The sequence below is a fragment of the Ursus maritimus genome, unplaced genomic scaffold (assembly GCF_017311325.1).
Source record: "Ursus maritimus isolate PB19 unplaced genomic scaffold, ASM1731132v1 scaffold_35, whole genome shotgun sequence".
In the NCBI taxonomy this organism is placed as follows: Eukaryota; Metazoa; Chordata; class Mammalia; order Carnivora; family Ursidae; genus Ursus; species Ursus maritimus.
In genome coordinates, this window is record NW_024426119.1 from 24,029,788 (window position 1) to 24,048,096 (window position 18,309).

The following is an 18,309-nucleotide window of genomic DNA, read 5'->3' on the forward strand; positions in this document are numbered from 1 at the left end:
GGGACACCAGTTTAACGTGGTCCAATGGGTACTGTCTTCTTTCAGTCCTCTCAGTGTAATTTGGATGTAATATTCATGTCCACAATTGAGACCCTTCATGACTGGGAAGCCCAGGCCAGACGGCCCTCTCAGTCCCCCTGTGTGGGTACTGTCCTCCTCTCCCAAATGTTCCTAATTAAAAATCTTTCCTTGACCATAAGCCAATCACACCACCTGCTCCGACTTACCGTGATATTATAAAAGAGGCAAAAAGACAATTCGCAAGGAACCAAAAGGAATTTCGGATGTAAGTTGATGCCATACTATTGTTAAATAGAAAATCACAAACTCTTTTCGAGCTGGAAGTAATCACAGAAATCGTCTACACTAGCTCCTTATTTTACCAATGAGGAGAGTCACTTCTGAGTGTCTAACAGACTCGGAGATTCTTTTCCGGTGAGTGTCAAGGATGTATGTGGGAGCCGTGGAGCCATGGCAAGCGTCAGGGATTGAAGGAAGGAAGAAAGCTTTGCTGCGCTGTGGTTGGGGGGATGCACCCCAGCATGGAGAGCCCAGAGGAGAGCTCCAGGGACTAGACACTAGAGTACAGTTTATTTACAAAGATGAGCCCTAGAAGAACAGCAAGGGTTGTTTGCTGCATGAGTTCCCTGGTGGCAGTAGGGGCGTATTGAGGAAAGCACAATCAAATACATCAGAGAGAGGTAAATGGGAGAGCAGCCAGGTGGGTCTTATCCAACAGGCAGGGCAAAGGTTTGAGCCTCTGCTTTCCAAGGGTCCCTGTTCCCCTCCCACCTCCTTCCAACCCCCCAACCCCCACCACACATGCACGTGCACACACAGCCCTTAGATTTCCTGTGCCCGGTGGGAAGAATGGGTACGGACACTTTGTGAGAGGGCCCCTGCGGAAGCAGCAAGGCAGAGTCCAAAGCATACTCAGGTGTCATGGGTGATGTCTTTGGTATACATTTATAGGAGGGGATGTTCTGGGGGGATTCCTCACACCAAGTAGTGCATGGGGGGGGTTGCTGAAGATTTAGTTTGTAAAGGACTTTTACTGATGTGGGGAAGTCAGTAAACTGTTAATTTATTCTTTCCCAATTAGAAATCCTGCTTTATTCTAAAATGTAACTCGAAATTTTGATTTTATAGAGAAAAGCACAGAATTAATGAAGAAATAAAACTCCTAAGACAGCGGCAGGAAAGAATTAACAAGGAGCTTGATAGGTTTGTTCCTTATTCAACTTCGTAGTGATTAAAAACATTTTAATTGAGGGGCACCTGGGTGACTCAGTCAGTTAAGCGTCCAACTCTTGGTTTTGGCTCAGGTCATGATCTCGCAATCGTGGGATCGAATCCCGTGTGGGGCTCTGAGCTTCCGCTTCAGATTCTCTCTCCCGCTCCCTCCCACTCATTCTCTCTTTCTCTCAAATAAATTAATGATCTAGGGGCACCTGGGTGGCTCAGTCGGCCTTCGGCTCAGGTCATGATCTTGGGGGTCCTAGGATTGAGCCCCACATTGGGCTCCCTGCTCAGTGGGGAGCCTGCTTCTCCCTCTCCCACTCCCCCTTCTTGTGCTCTCTCTCTCTCTGGCAAATAAAATCTAAAAAAATAAAAATAAATTTAAAAATCTATTAAAAAAACCTGTAAAACATTTTAATTGAACAAATGTGTTACATAAAACTACAATGGGCTTATTATGTAAACGTACATGAACTCAGATATCTGCAAAGAGATTTTCTACTTAACAGTCCCTCTGAAATAACTCTTTGACCTTCTTTGTCCACAGAACCAACGACTCTGCTAATTTAATTAATTGCTAAACATCATCATCTCCTTTACTCCTCCAGCTATAGGACTTAAGCTCAAGGCCTTTTTAAAAATAAACCCATAACCATGCCCTGCCCTAGGGAAGACGTACTAGAAAAACAACCTATTTAGCTGGTCTCCCTTGGGCTAGTTCTTTGTTCCCCTTCTGCCCCTACACACACAAACATTTTTTGGGGCACATTTAATTTGTTTATTTTACAAATTGGAGTGTAAAAAGGAAAACTATAAAGTATTGGGACTAAGCTACTTCTAGCATACCCACATGCACTAGAATGTGTCAAATGAGCACAGCCCTTCAGACGAGTGCCTTGCAGGACCACAGCTCTGCGCCATCTTCTAATTACTATTTTGGAACTTAAAAAGCTAGTTTCCTATAGAATTGTCAAATTGCTATGTTGTACACCTGAAACTAATGTAACATGATACGTATGCGATACTTCAGTTTGAAGGAAAAAAAAAAAAGGTAGTTTCTGGGCTCCTGGTTGGCTCAGTGGAACATGCAACTCTTGATCTTGGGGGTTGTGAGTTCAAATCCCATGTTGGTTGTAGAGATTACTTAAAAATAAAATCTTAAAAAATAAATAAAATAAAAATTAAAAAGCTAGTTTCCCAGTCACATGAGAAAATCCATTACTTTAGAATCTTATCTCACTTTTTACCAAATAGCTTATCACCCAAATTTCCCCTTCACAATAACCTAATTATAAGATCTGATTCCGGGGCGCCTGGGTGGCTCAGTCCATTAAGTGTCTGACTCTTGCTTTTTGGCTCAGGTCATGATCTCAGGGTCTTGAGATTAAGCCCCACATTGGGCCCCGTGCTGGGCATGGAGCCTGCTTGGGATTCTCTCTCTCCCCCTCCCTCTGCCCCTCTCTGCCCCCCATCCCCTGCACTCTCAGTCTCTCAAAAAAAAAAAAATCTGATTCCAGGTGGATTTTATAAGTTCCCCAAAATTAAATCTATATGGGACAGGATTTCTCATATCATATATCTGAGGATATAACAGAAGAATGTAGGACAGTAAGAGCAATGTGCAAGAAGCCCTCAAATATGTTTATGCAATTGGACATTGTTGGAGAAAATAAAGGGAAAATACTCGTACATATATAAATCTCAAGTGCCTGTTAAATCTATAGGCACGGCATGCACATTTCTGTCTGTAATCTTCAGAAAAGAGATGCTCTGGGAGAGGAAAGGAAAGATAAGCAGAACAATGAGGGTTAAGTAGCAGTGGTGGTTGCAAAACTGTGAATGTACTGAAAAACCACTGAATTGAACACCTTAAAACGGTGAATTTTATGGTATGAGATACATGTCAATAAAACTGTTATTTAAAAAAAAAGAGGCACTGTAAATTAAAAGGGTGAGCAGGAAGATGGTTTGATTTTAACAAAGTGAAATGAACCAGGGTCTGAATATGACTCGCATCTCAAGGAGATTCTAAGAGGGTGTTACTGAGAAAGGGCATGAGGGCTATTTTGGAGTGTGTTTAAATAGGACCATAAGAAAGAGACCCAAACTATGAGAGCCAGATTTGGGAAAAGCAGGAGAGACCCAGAAGGTAATCGTAAGTGAGGAGAAAAGCCAGTGGAGGTGAGAAAATGGGCAGAAATAAAGCAGAGAATGAGCGAGACCATCTGTCAGTGGCAGAGCACTAATGCGGGGAGCCCTGAAGAGCTAGCCCTCTTGTGCCCCCACGGGTGCCCAACACTAAATTCTAAAGATACCAAGAGGCCGCCTTGCAGGGGGCTAATCTAAACCTCATGCTTTAGCAAAGTATATTTGGAATTTTCAGAAATGTTTACTTCCTACAAATTCCATGGAGGAAAAATAATTTTAAAATGTCTCACTTGAAAATTGCCAGCGAAATGAACAGCCATATATCCTTTTTTCATTTTTGTTTCTCTTGCTAATGTTTCTCCCTCGTCCCCAGTTCTTACTGATCCTAGCCTTAGCCTAACACTGCCTCTTCCCTCATCCACAGATCTCTGGAAAGGTTTCTGCTGCCTCCTGAATTCAGCTATCCAACTCCTTCGTAATATTTCTTGAATGAGTACTTGATGACAAAAATCAGATAGGTTCCTGGATTCCTGCCTCCATGAGCTTCCAGACTTGTCTCTTTCCCCCTAGATCTTTCCCCTGCTGGTCCCTTGTACTCTTCTGTCCCGTGGACACTCCTTAAAGTCTGCGCCAGAGCCAGACAAGTGAAATCAGTTCAGCAAAAATTGTGCAAACCACCTCACTGAAGAGACTGCTTCACTCCAGTGGTTGAACTGAAGGCTTGAGTCACACTGCTTGGGTTCACATCCTAGATTACTTGCTAGCTCTGTGACTGTGGGCAGGTTAGTTAACCTTCCTGAGCCTTTTTCCTCATTTATAACACTGGATAATAGCAGTACCTACTTGATAAGATTGTTGTACGGGTAACTGAATGACTATCTGTAAAATGCTGGCAAATGGCCAGCATATTAAATTTTGTATAAATGTTAGCTCTTAGTTGGTGTCAGTATAAAAACAATTGGTTTGGCTACTGATTTTTTTTTATTATTATTTTTTTATTAGACTCCAGGCAAAGGCTACCAAAAAACCTTACGAAGTTAAGAATGACTTTGAGAAGTTTCTCCATAAACTGGTATGTTTCCTTTTTGAAGATAAATGAGAATGCTCTATGTAGCTTCTCTTATATGGACTGGACAATATTTAATAAGCAATATATGGTTTCACATCCAAGTTACAGAGGCAAGGTAGAATACACTATTCTCATTTAGTCATCCACATGCTCATTTAAGATAATCTCTGGTTCTCATACTAGTGACAACCTCATGCCCACTTATCTTCATCCCTGGCTTCCGACCACGGGCAGTTTATGCAACTGAAAACCTCTAAATGCGGTCAAAATTTCAAACTAATAGAAAATTATCTGTGTGAAGTCATATTTTATTTTCTGTTAATAATTCAACAAATATTGGATTCTAGTGACCATGTTAGATGAGTGGTCCCTGCAGAAACTGGAAGGTTCTAAACAGGACTCAAGTGAGAGAGAGGAAAAGAAGAAAGGAGCCTGCTCCATCTTTCCAGTTTTCTCTGTCCCCTCCTCTTACGCTCCTCCTTAACTTCTGGGCAGTTCTGTTAAATCTGAAGGTTCTTCTTCCCTTCCAGCAGGCAAGAACATGTAGAGAAAAAGGTGCAATAAATCTGGGGGTTGGGCAATCTGAGGTCAGGAACAGGAGAGAGCTTTTTATTTGTAGCATGTCATCTAGAATGATCCTCATTGGCTGCTGGTGTAATGTCAAAAACAGAGGTCAAATAATCTAATCAAATTCCTGTCTGAGCCAAAAGGTGAGAGAAGGGAGTAAAACACCAGTGTATTTAATATTAAACAAGTAGGACTATTCTTCACCTCCACACTAAAACATTCTTTCTCCCATTCTTCTTGGTCTCCCTTAACGACTACTACTAGAGACATGGGTTCAAGTATTTATGAAGTGTAAGAAACCACTGTGCCAGCGTGCTGGTGAAAGGCAAGGGACCTCAGCTGGTCCATGGTACATGCCTGAGTATCAGGGAAAGTGCGAGTTGTGAAACCTGTAGCACGCTGAACTGCCCATGCCTGTCTAAACAGAGCAGCTATACCGCAGCTCTAGTTCACGGCCATCCCCTAGCAGCAGAGGCCAGGGGAGAATCAGATCTCCTGCCATCAGTAATCCAGATTCTTCTGTAGAATTCCTGATTAGAACCCCAAAGTTTTCAATACTCTGGGGGCCAAACTAAATGTATCTGCAGACCAGATGTTTGCAACCCCTCCTCTAAATCCTAGACCTGGAGCTCTTCAAAAGCTACCTGTCTTCTCCTCCACTGTATCCCAGGGCAAACTCTTCACCCCCACTGGGCCTTCTGAACACTCCATGTTTGCTCATACTCATATATTCACCCATCTGCAGTGCCTACTCCCCAGCTTTCAACTTCTACTCATCCTTTAGAGCACTGCTCAAATTCCATCTTCTTCATGAAGCTTTTTCCAGTTGTCCTAACCCCATCCTTTCCAGAAAATTTTGGTATCTCTCATAATTTCTAGAATAACAGTGATGGTTTGAAAAATAGTTCTTTTCTTCAAGCCAGACATTGAGACAAATACACAGTAGATCCCTGGCTTAGAACAACTGTGTCCTCCAAAGCAGAGGGCACAATGGAAATTTTTACTCACCTGTTGCAAGAAGGAATCTCATGGTGGAAAATTTAAACAGAATAGCGAAGCAATGGAAAGTACCACATGTTTTGTTTTTGGGAGTTTGGGGTTTTTTGTTGTTTTTTTTTTTTTACAGTAATCCAGGTACCAACTGGATAGTTACGTACCAACCACAGATCTTCTGCGTAAAATGGAAAGGTATTTAAAAACAAATAAATATAATCTGGGGTACCTGGGTGGCTCAGTCGGTTACGAGCTGGCCTTTGACTCAGCCCAAAGTGGAAGTCAGGCTCGTCGCTCAGTGGGGAGCCTGCTTCTCCCTCTCCTTCTGCACTTCCCCACCCCCACCCTGACTTGTGCTCGCTGTCTCTCTCGCTCTCTCTCAAACGGATAACTTTTAAAATCTTAAGAAACAACAACAACAAAGAATTATTTAAAATCAATTCGGATTTTGGATTATCGGGTATTATAAAACTCAAAATTCAACAAATTTGACTTAAGCTTTCTCAAGTGTTTACCTTTCTTTTCCTAGTACTTTATAGGACTGCTGTCCTTTGAGAAATACTAGAACCAGCTTTGCCTTAGCCTCTCTGAAACTGAGATTCAAAATGATATGTCCAGTCTTTAAGTTGTACATAACGAGCAAAACAATCCTAGAATAATACAGAATTGTAATTTTCTGGATAATTCATACCATAAGACTGCTCCTGCTTCAGTTATCTGATAGTATCAGCAAAATGCTTTTTGGTCTAAATCTTCCTGTAATTCAGGAAGGCCCTCTTGCGAGAAAGCCATTTACTTACCATCGCCACATGGCCAAAAGTTTCTGACTACTTTGGATAACATATACAGGACTCCAACACCCCTACCCAATCCCAGAACCTACTCTTAGCCACAGGCCTGCACACCCGTCCCCCCCCCCCCCCCCACAAACGAGACCTGCTAGACGCCCAACCGAGAGTTGCAGGGCATGGGTGGGGTCGCCCAGAACAGTAAACATGCCTTTTGGATCAGAGCAGCATTTGAGAAAAGTTAGCATAGAGTGGGAAGTAAATTCAATGAACAAATGGAATTATCTGAATTATCATCCAGATAATTCTCTATTTCAATGGAATAGAGATAAAAATGGAAAGCATCTTTTATCTAAGTTTCTTTATTAAGTGATACAGAAAGCTCAAGGCCAAAAGAATTGAAAGTGATTATTTATGTGATATCACATAGTTTTTAAAAGTAAATGAGCCTAAATCCATCTTTGCTTTAAAAAAAAAAAAGTGATTCTTCTCATCTTGGTAATTGGTGTAACCTCACATCAGGTATCCAGGAAAATGTACGAATCTTTACTCATGTGTTACTTTAATAGCGCTCTGAAGCCCGAACCAAGACAGAGCTTCTGGCATCGCTCTCATCACCATCATCAACAGAAGACTACGACTATGAAGAAGAAGGTCAAGAGAAGCCAGAAGGGAACTGTGTTTAAGAATACTGCGTACAATGCAACTGTATCCGTTTAATTGTAGCAGTATGTTTAATTCAACTCCAATCCATGGGGTCAGTATTGAATGTCTTTTATCGTTCATCTTTAAAAATCTTGAAATCAATAAATCTCAGTAAATCATCCTTAAGAGATCTGTCCAAGCATAACTTTGGCTCTTATTGGTAGAAACATATTTTAAAATGGAAAAATAATCATTATGAAGCATAGAGAGCTTTCAACCGTTTCTTTGGAAATACATCTTGATAATAGCAACCGTTCATCATAATACAAAACAGAAAGAGGATTAATTTACTGTGGCATAAGAAGTTCTGCCAGTTCCTAAATGCCCTAAATAGTTTCTCTGAGATTTTTTACATTGTTTAGGCCTCAAGGAAAACCAAAGCCCCGCCTCCAGGTTTGGTAGCAAACAAACTCTGCTTCTCGAATGTTCCGTTCCGGCCGCTCCTCTGGTAATAGGCTTCATGCACGTGTGCTAGGAAGCTGGTCAGCTTGTCTGCAGGTACTATCGACACTGTGCAGCCTCCCCATCCTGCTCCAGTAAGTCGGGACCCCTGAGCCCCAAACTTCCTAAAACAATGAGAAAAAAACACATTAGAACCTGTAAATGAAAATGAGAGTGGTTTGCCTGGTGCTTATAGAGAACAGACAGCCGACCCACGTTCTAAGAAGCGAATGTGTGGGTTTCTTTGTTGGGTAGGGAGAGGGTAGTTTAGTGTGGCCAAACATTTTAGGACATTAGATATTTCAGAAGGTGATTTGAAACTTAATTGTATCTAAAACTGGGCCATGATGGTGGCTCTAAGCAGGGAAAGTTAGCAGGACTGTTTGGTGAGAGCTGGCAATAACCCCCCACATAGTCCTGATTCCATAAAGTCACCAATTTAGCACCTGTATACAGCAGGCTTACAGGTGATCAAGAAGAAGGAGTAAAAAGCAAACAGGCAACAGACATGATCGACAGGATCAACACTATGCTCCAAATGAGGTCCCATCAAACTCGGAAGTGCAAGGCTCCTGCAGGTGAGGGCTTCCGCCAGTGGCTGTTTGAGGCGTGTTCTTAAGGCCTGGCTCTTCCACATAAAAGAATCGTCCCCTAGAACAGATAGCCTCGATTTGTGCTGAATAAATTTATCCACAAAGAGCATGTTACTAACTCTAGATCAGTTTATCTGTTTAATCTCTAATGGGAAGTCATGCAGATCTTTCCACAAAAAGGACGGTGGCCTCTACAGGTCCATACGCATCTTCCCTGCACCTTTGCGAGCTGGTCCAACCACTGGACTCAGAATTTACCATTAGCCAAATTGTGTGATCGGGATGGAAACCCCTATTTCAACCAGCACACAAAAAGAGGTCATTTTAGTCACCATCAACAAGGCACAGTTTCAAACCTAAGATTTGTACCAAAATGAGAGGCCCTACGCAAAGCACAAGGGTCCCTCATCTTTAAAAGCTGTAATTTATTCTGATAATAAACGTTAACATGTACTTCCAATTCTTCCTAATAAAATTTACTCCAAATTCATAGCAGATTAAAAACTCCATAATTAGTTTAGCACAATTTTGTCCCCTTTTTTCCATCTAAATGAGCTACTTTACTTCCTGGAAAATATCAATAGAATATTAACCCTCCTCTAGGACATCAGATTTATGGCACATCAGTAATTCATTTTCCCCTCAATGATTTTCTCAATTGATTCCTTTTCATCGTCTGTTTTATTCATCAAAATATATTTTTCAAATGAAAATAGATGTTTAAGGAAGAAAACAAGATGCTTGCAAATAATAAAGACTACTCATCTCCTGCTGTCCCTCAGACATTCAGCTTATAGCCCAGTAACTCAACTAAGCCCAGACTCCTATCTTCCAGGCTGAAAAGTTTATCTGACTGTGGGATTCTAGGAGATTCTAGGATAATTCTGATTTCTCAGGCTGGCAAAGGGTCACTTTGCAACTTAGTGATTTGAAAGAAAAAGTTAAAAAATAAGTTGTGACAAGCAGTCACATCAGACTGTCTTTCCTGTGGAAGATGCTGGAAAAAAGGAGGTGTGGCCAAGGCATCTCTGGAAGACCCTAAAATCGGGGCATCAGAGCCAACCGGGGCATGGTCTAGAGAACAACAGGGTGCCCTCCTATGTGATTCTCTAAGATCCAAGCTCTGCCATTGTGTTGGACTCAAACCCACCAGGTCCTTTATGGTCTTCAGTGGACTTCCAGGGGTATTTTCTTACACTTTCTCATTTGAACAGTTTCTGAAAGCTGTGGTTTCAGAACTGAACCTAAAGCAAACTAAGCGTTGTTTCTAACTGGCTACAAAACCCATAGGAATTGTGCCAAAGGGCTTATTTTCCTCAGGATCCTGCCAGTTTCCAGAAAGCAGAAGCTAGAAGTCTTTCGAGGTAAATATATTCACTTTTGAGTCTCCAGAGGTGCTCTGTCACCACCCTGCCTGCTGCAGAAGAAAATGCACAAGGCTGCATGAGCCACATGATCTGAAATCATCCGGGCTCAAATGTCCCAAACAGAGAATGATAAAGGCTGTTATAAATAGCCTTCTGCCCCTGAGTCAGTGGCACTTGTGGTCACAAATCAGGGGGCTGCCCCAGTAGGTGGTCAGCAGCCTGCCCAGCTCTATACATTGACAAAGGCAGAAAGGTCCTGTCTGCAGTGTTCCAAACTGGTCCTTACTATGCTCTTTGGCATATGCCATAGAAATTCAGGGAGAAAGTCAAAAGTTAGGAGACCAGTACAAGCTTTATATTAAGAAAGAAAAGTTGGTGAGCCATGTTTTTCCCATGAGAACAGTAAGACATTAAAAATACAGATTCTTGGGGCGCCTGGGTGGCACAGCGGTTAAGCGTCTGCCTTCGGCTCAGGGCGTGATCCCGGCGTTCTGGGATCGAGCCCCACATCAGGCTCCTCCGCTATGAGCCTGCTTCTTCCTCTCCCACTCCCCCTGCTTGTGTTCCCTCTCTCGCTGGCTGTCTCTCTGTCAAATAAATAAATAAAATCTTAAAAAAAATAAAATAAAATAAAAATAAAAAAATAAAAATACAGATCCTTGAGGTATTGCACATCAGAGAAGCACTTCTTTGTGGTGACGGGAAATAACGCGGAAGGGTTAGTCAAAACAACACAAGCAGCCTCTGCCTTCTTATAACCATGATGTACAAAATAAAGGCTAGGGCAGATAAGAGATGCAGATTATTAAGAATGTTCCCTTTGATCCTTTTATCACTGAAAAGTACATTCATACAACTAATTTTCCGGGCATCTAATATAGCCCGACAAAAATGTCCTACTTTAAGTGAACTGATTGGACCATAAAACACTTACTAAGACACAGGCACAGAAAAAGGCAAGGGAGGGGGGAGGGAGCTCCAGTAAGACCCAACTTTGCTATAAACTACAAAGAGGGAAAGAAGCAAGGAATTGTACCTTGTGTTTCAATTCAATTTTATTTATTTCAAAATATTTATGTATCATACAAATGGGTATTAAGTTAATTATTTCAGCATATTTTGGATTTAGAGACGGGTTATATATATCTCTCTAACCCCAGCCCATCACAATTCCAGACATTTGGTAGCTTCTAATAAATGCTTGTTGGATTATTATATTTGTTTTAAAATATCAAAATATAAATCTAGGCTGTTTGTTATTAAATGTTAGAAAACTTCAATTATGTGAAACAAAGTATAATAAAGAGATGATGTCGAAACAATTATAAAATATCTCTTTTGAATGAACAAAATATGTATATTCTTAAAGATTTTATTTATTTATTTTTGCAAGAGAGAGAGAGAGAGAACACAAGCAGGGAGGGGCAAAAGGAGAGAGAGAAGCAGACGTCCTGCTGAGCAGGGAGCCCGATGTGGGACTCGATCCCAGGACCCTGGGATCATGACCCGAGCCAAAGGCAGACGCTTAACCATATGAGCCACCCAGGGGCCCCTGAACAAAATATATTTTTTAAGAAATAGCTAAATTTTAAAACAGAATTTTCCGAGGCACATAAAACAATTTTCAGTTATACGTGAGACAGCTCACATATGTATATTATATATAAGTATAAGCTGTTAGTAATATTTTCTATATGTGGAAAGACTTCTAGCTTCTGCTTTAAAGCCTAGACTCTTCTGGCTACAATCTCAGGAAAACAGACCTTCCAGAACAATTTCTATGATTTTTGTAGCCAAGTTAGAAACACTTTCAGATTGCTTTAGATTTAAGAAACCACAAACTTCAAATACTGTTCAAATGAGAAAGTATAAGAAAATATAACTACAAGTCTATTTGAGAAATGTAAGCCACTGAAGCCTATGAAAGACCAGCTGAGTGGGTTCCTACAATGGCACATATATATATATATATGGATGGTGGAGAGGACAGTGAGTGGAAGACAAGCCCAAAGAGAAGTGAGCCCCTAAGTGCAGCTGAAATGGACCTCTCCCTTTATTGGTCCGAGTGTGAAGATTAGCCTCACGTTCATGGGGGAAGGAACATACAAATATGGGTTTACACTTCATTCTTCCCTGACATGGTCAGGAGAATGGGCACAAGAGGCTGAGCAGCATAGCTGTGGAGTAAAGTTTGAAAAGACTTTAGGAAGACAGCAAATGAACTTCTGTAATCTTTGTTAGCCTATTAACATTGTCATTCATCTTCCTTAATAGTTTGGACAATGATGCAGCAATGAGGTCTCTAATTTCAGCAAGTGTCAAACAGAAATAAAAGGCATTAATTATTATTTCTTAAGTATAACAGGAGAACCGGTAACGAATGAGCTGTCTCACATATAACTGACTTGGTTTCAGAATTGCTCTGTGTTTTTCAATGAATCCTACTTTACAATTTAGCAGTGTCTTAAAATTTACATTTTGTTCATTTAGTAGAGTTATTTTATAATTGGACAAGCTTCATCTTTTTCTTTCATTATTATACTTTCACATAATTGAGGTTTTCTAACATTAATTTAATAAAAATAATAAACAGTCTAACTGCATAAATGTAGTTTCCTTCTCCCTCCCTGGTCCCTTCTTTGGATGCTAAACTGATTTTCTCCTAAAGAACAGTAAAAGGCTCAACTGAAAAAATGTCCTTTCTCTTTCCCCCTCTTCTCTCCACTTGGGTCACAGAGTAGCTTCTTACACATTGTCCTTATAGGCTAGCTACCTAGAAAGGCCTTTTGAATGTAGTCTAGCTCAGATCACATTAAGATTTCAGTTTGTATGACAGATGTTGGTGAGGATGCGGAGAAAGGAGAACACTCCTGCACTGCCGGTGGGAATGCAAGCTGGTGCAGCCACTCCGGGAAACAGTATGGAAGCCTTTCAAAAGGTTAAAAATAGAACTACAGTCCAGCAATCACACTACTAGGTATTCATCCAAAGGATACAGAAACACTAATTCAAAGGGATGCATGCACCCCAATATTTATAGCAGCATTATTTTACAATGGCCAAGTTATGGAAATAGCCCAAGTGACCACCGATTGATGAATGGATAAAGAAGATGTGGTATATATATCCAATGGGATATTATGCAGCCATCAAAAAAATGAAATCTTGCCATTTGCAACAACATGGATGGAACTAGAGGGTATTATGCTAAGCAAAATAAGTCAGTTGGAGAAAGACAATTACATATGATCTCACTGATATGTGGAATTTGAGAAACAAGGCAGAGGATCACAGGGGAAGAGAGGAAAAAAATAAAAAAAGATGAAACCAGAGAGGGAGACAAACCGTGAGAGACTCTTAATCTCAGGAAACAAACTGAGGGTTGCTGGAGCGGAGGGGTGTGGGAAGGATGGGGTGGCTGGATGATGGACATTGGGAGGGTATGTGCTATGGTGAGCACTGTAAATTGTGTAAGACGGATGAATCACAGACCTGTACCCCTGAAACAAATAATACATTATATGTTAATTAAAAAATAAAATAAAAAATAAATAAAAATTTTAAAAAAGAAAGGCGTTTCCAAAAACAAGTGAAATAATAAATAAAAGGTACACTTCTAAACCCTTTTAAGACATGGCCACTAAATCTTTCACTGGAATCACATTTTTAAAAATATATAGACCTGGAGTGCCTGGGTGGCTCAGTCAGTTAAGCATCTGCCTTCGGCTCAGATCACAATCCCTGGGTCCTGGGATCGAGCCCCGCATCTCAGGCCAAAAATCCAGGAGTCATCTCGATTCCTGTCTTTCACCTACACGGCGATGTTTTGAATCTTTCTTCAAAGTGCATCTGGCATCAGATACATTAGCACTTCACTGCCACCTTTCTCCACCCAAAGCCAGAGTCCTTCCGATGGCCCACGAGGCCCAGGTGGTATGCCTCCCCACTACCTCTCTTACTTCATCACTCCCCGCTACTCTCTCCTTCTTGACTGTCCTCCAACCTCACTGCTTTGCTCGCTGTTCCTCACATGTGGCAGCCACGTCCCCACCTCGGGGCCTATGCACTTGCTATTCTCCTTTCTTCACTTCCTTCAGGTTTCTGCTCAAACATCATCTCCTCAGAGAAGCCTTCTTCAACCAATTCCTAGAAAGAGTATCCGCCCAACCTTGGTGCTTTCTATCCCTTCTATGTTTTTTTTCATAACACTTATTACTACCACTCAATTTATTTTTAATTGTCATCTCCCTCTTTCCCCATGGGAATGTAGGCTCCAAAAGAGCAAGAGCTGACTGGCCATCCCAGGAAGAGAAAGTTCTTTAGGGAATTCTAGGAGGCTGGCAGATGGCCCTTCACTGACTTTCAGGTGGGATTCAAACTATCCCGCTACCATCCAGGCAAAGACACTTCTTCCTGATTTCTGCACAAATCATTCCACTTCCTCTCATTTCCAGAACTGAATGGTATTTGTCCCTTCCATTTACTGGGCCCTTGATACTTTTGGAAAAGAGCATTTCTAATGGAACAAGCTCTGGAAGGCTTTTTGGCAATTAGTGAGCAAACTCTGACGTCAGCAGAAGGATTCTCATCAATGCTATGTTCAAATTGCTCTGCAAGTTGGGTTATACACGCCATTTGTGATCACTGGAGCCAGCTGATTCAAACTTTTCAGGCTGGGAGTGTGGCAATGAGTGAGGCAAGCCATAGGCGCCAAGTGGTTAGTTATATTTTTATGACTAATTGCAGGCAATTCTGTATCATCTTCTCACAGTGGAAATAACATCTAGCCATCGGAGAGTTCTCCCAACTTCCCTTTCAGTTCTCCCAAGGTCAATGAAATCCCTTCTGGGTAAAGTGACCATTCTTCTCTATCCATTATCCCCATTCTCTAACAATTATAAGGAAGCTCTTCTCAGGCTTTGTGAAAGAGTTTTCCTCTTTACATTTCTGTTTCAACCAACCATTTATAAAATAGGCTTTCATCAGATCCTTATTTTTCCAAATTGCCTAACCTAAATCTGGAAGGCAGGAGATGCTGGCTTTCGGAGTAATTCCTTCAGCAACTTCCCCTGCCCCTGAATACACTTGATCGGGGTTGAGGCCCTCTCTCTGTTTTCTCCCTTCTTTTCAATAAAGCTACTAAACTCAGGACACCAAAGAGAAGATGCTGGCAGGGCCACCGTTGTAGTGGATACCACTGATGAAAATATGAGAGAGTCACAACAGGGTCCATGTCTCAGAAAAGCTCCCTGAAATACCAAGTCATCCCAAGATGTTAAGATGGGAAGAACAGATTTCCAACCTGGAGCTTCATCAATCTGTGGGGTCAGGGCTCCAATCTTTCTCCCTCAGAGATTTAAGAGGGAACAAGTTCAGCTCTGTACACAACCCCTCGGACAGGGAGCGGGGAAGGATCTCCTTTCACTTAGAAGGTTATGAAAATACTGCATTGTTTTCATCCATTTGGACAGTTTCTGAGCGAGCCATGCTGCTCTCTCAGCCTCACCGACAGATGTCCACCAGCTGGTCCAGCTCGGGGCAGCTGCACTCGTACAAGTCCCGGCAGCTCGCGTGGCTCTGGTTCATTAACTCCCCCAGCAGCTGGACCGTGTTGTCAGGTGCTTCCTCACATATCTTCTTAAACTGGAGCACCCGCGCGGCCTCGCTGTACACGTGCTTTGCCCGCTGGTAGAGTTTGAAGACTAGCACTTAGGAAGAAAGGGGACGGGGACCAAGGTTAGAAATATTTACTTGGGGGGCGCCTGGGGGGCGCAGTCGTTAAGCGTCTGCCTTCGGCTCAGGGCGTGATCCTGGCGTTCTGGGATCGAGCCCCACATCGGGCTCCTCTGCTGGGAGCCTGCTTCTTCCTCTCCCACTCCCCGTGCTTGTGTTCCCTCTCTCGCTGGCTGTCTCTATCTCTGTCAAATAAATAAATAAAATCTTAAAAAAAAAAAAATATTTACTGGGCAACCCAGTGCAAAGAAAAACAGTCATTGAGGACTTCCGTTTCTATCTTCATTATCAATACCTTAGACTTTAAATAGGTCTCTCTTTCACTGAAAGAAATCTTCATAGTCTACCTTTGTCCCTTTTCAAGTCAGTTTTACTTTTTTCTCCATACGGAGTACCGTCTCAGAAGTACACTTTGCACCCTTCATTCTACACACCCGGATGTGTGCGCGCACGCGCGTGCAAACTAACTCTCCCGCAGGGAGGGAGACGTAGCGTGTATCGGGCACCCCCTGCGCGTCGGGCCCTTTAGAGACACTGTCTCGTGTAGCTCTCCTCACAGCACTGGGGGGTGGCAGCACGAGCCCTGTGGAACAGAGAGCAGACTGAAATGACACGCCTACCGTCACACATCCAGAAACTGGAGAAGCAGAATATCAATCAGGATGTCTGATCTCAGGGCCACGTTCTTTCCACTGTGACCCACCTGAAAGGACCACTGAAAATGCTTACGCTGGCAATTCTATTTATAAAAATGTATCCTAGAGATAAGCATAAGTACCTACATATGTATACACACGTATGTACAGCAGCGTTATCTATCATAGCAGAGAATAGGGAACAACTTATATGTCTAATTAACAGGAAACATTTTAAAAATTAAGCTACATTCTGGGGCACCTGGGTGGCTCAGTCTTTAAGCGTCTGCCTTCGGCTCAGGGCGTGATCCCAGGATTCTGGGATCGAGCCCCGCATTGGGCTCCCTGCTCTGCTGGGAGCCTGCTTCTTCCTCTCCCACTCCCCCTGCTTGTGTTCCCTCTCTCGCTGGCTGTCTCTCTCTCTAATAAATAAATAAAATCTTTTTTAAAAAAAATTAAGCTACAGCCATTAAAAATCAAGTGAAAAGATACAAAACTGTATGTATAACTGATACTAATTTTGCATTCACATACATACATATTTATATAAATTTTAATTTCTAAAAATTCTAAGAAAGCACCAAAACATTAACAGTTATTATCTCTGTGGTACATTATGGGTGTTTTTATTTTCTCCTTAACACATTTCTATACTTTCTAGATTATCCACAATGACTCTAACTTCAGTTACAGAAACATGTCCTACGACAGTGGCTTTATCTAAAATGCTTACACACTCCCTTGAATAACAACTGGGACGTCCTTACCGTTTTCAGCCTTGCTGAAGTGGCTAGGCTGGTGCCGTGGGCCTGGGGAATTTGTGATTATATGGAAGCTACCTAGCCTACTGGAAAGAGCCAGAGCTGTGACTCACAAGTTCTGATTTCTTCTCAGCTCTGTGACAGTTAGCTGTACCCAGTTAACTGTACCCCTACATGGTTCTATTTCCCCATCTCTAAAACGAGGTTGAGAATTACTTCCAGGTCTAACATTTTATGATTCTATGAAAATCTCCTTCCAAGCCTCCTCCCCTCCCCCATGTTGTTAGGTGTTGTAAAGAGGATGCTGTGACTGTCACCTTCTGTCTGCACCTCCAGTTCTACTCTCTGCTCTTCTCTACACCGCTATCTGCCTCAGGAGGCTGACCCGTAGGATTACACCCTTGGGTTCCCTTGCCATCTAGATTAGGGAAAGGGAGATCACTGAGAAATGGGAGGGAAGAGAGCAGGTCAGATTTATTCCCCAGCTCCCTCTTTGCAGCTGGTTCCGCCACTCCACTGAAGGACAATGAGCGGCCATTCAAGGTAGCCTTTTCTACATGACTTGATCGTCCAGTGTCGGCCTCCGGGTTCCTCTCCCTAGACTTTTACTACTTTTTCAGAGGTGCTGTCACATTTCACTTACGAACCAATACATTTTATTAAAGTTTCAGGTCACATTTTTTTTTCCCTTCCACAGCACTGTCCAACTCTTGGAGACGGATAAAAGGGCAGCCATGGCTAAAGGAAGTGAAGCCATTCTTAGGATTTGTGTAAAGTTCAGTAATTACAAGGTGGGGCTACCTTTTGATAAATTAATAAAAAACTAAAGTTTTCTTTCAAACATTCTCAATTCAGTCATATTAGGGATACTAAACTTACAGTTAACTGCTTGCATCAGTGAAATGATGCAAAATTCATATGAATTTTCCTGTTCTCTTTCAAGGAGGACCAAATTCCGTCATCAAATCTAGTCAGTTCTTTTGCAACATGTCTTGTAATCATCCCTCCCTTATATTGCCACTGTCATCACCCAAATTTGCACTTTATTCCTTTTCCCACTTGAACTATTTTGCAGCCATTTCTAAATTGATATCGCTGTCTTAATCTCTCCTCCCTGCAACCTCCCTTGAGGACAACACTGCCAGACTGAGCTCCTGACACACAGCCATACTCCGTCCCAGCAGGAGGTCTTCCCTCCAGCCAAAGTCCCCTACTTAGAGTTACCCTAACACTCCTTGCTTGCTTCTCAAGATACTCGGTAGCCACACAA

At 42.1% G+C, this 18,309-nt stretch overlaps 2 protein-coding genes across 8 annotated transcripts in view; one reads left to right on the forward strand and one right to left on the reverse strand.

Moving 5' to 3' along the window:
- Positions 1–7,690, forward strand: part of FAM227B (family with sequence similarity 227 member B) — a 195,494-nt gene extending 187,804 nt beyond the window's left edge. For 2 of the 5 annotated variants that reach the window (XM_040620647.1, XM_040620646.1), the window contains exon 12: positions 4,390–6,918. In XM_040620647.1, the coding sequence (XP_040476581.1) occupies positions 4,390–4,595 (206 nt within the window). In that variant the 3' untranslated portion in view covers positions 4,596–6,918. Of the gene's footprint in view, positions 1–210; positions 287–4,389; positions 6,919–7,373 lie in introns of those variants that run through there. The other 3 variants (XM_008705942.2, XM_040620648.1, XM_040620649.1) reach the window with 3 other exon arrangements.
- The window catches only part of GALK2 (galactokinase 2), a 105,181-nt gene continuing 94,022 nt past the window's right edge, over positions 7,151–18,309 (reverse strand). For all 3 annotated transcript variants that reach the window (XM_008705944.2, XM_008705943.2, XM_008705945.2), the window contains exons 9-10: positions 15,417–15,618; positions 7,151–8,075 (exon numbers count right to left, since the gene is read on the reverse strand). In XM_008705944.2, coding sequence (XP_008704166.2) covers positions 7,868–8,075; positions 15,417–15,618 — 410 coding nt within the window. In that variant the 3' untranslated portion in view covers positions 7,151–7,867. The remainder of the gene's footprint in view (positions 8,076–15,416; positions 15,619–18,309) is intronic.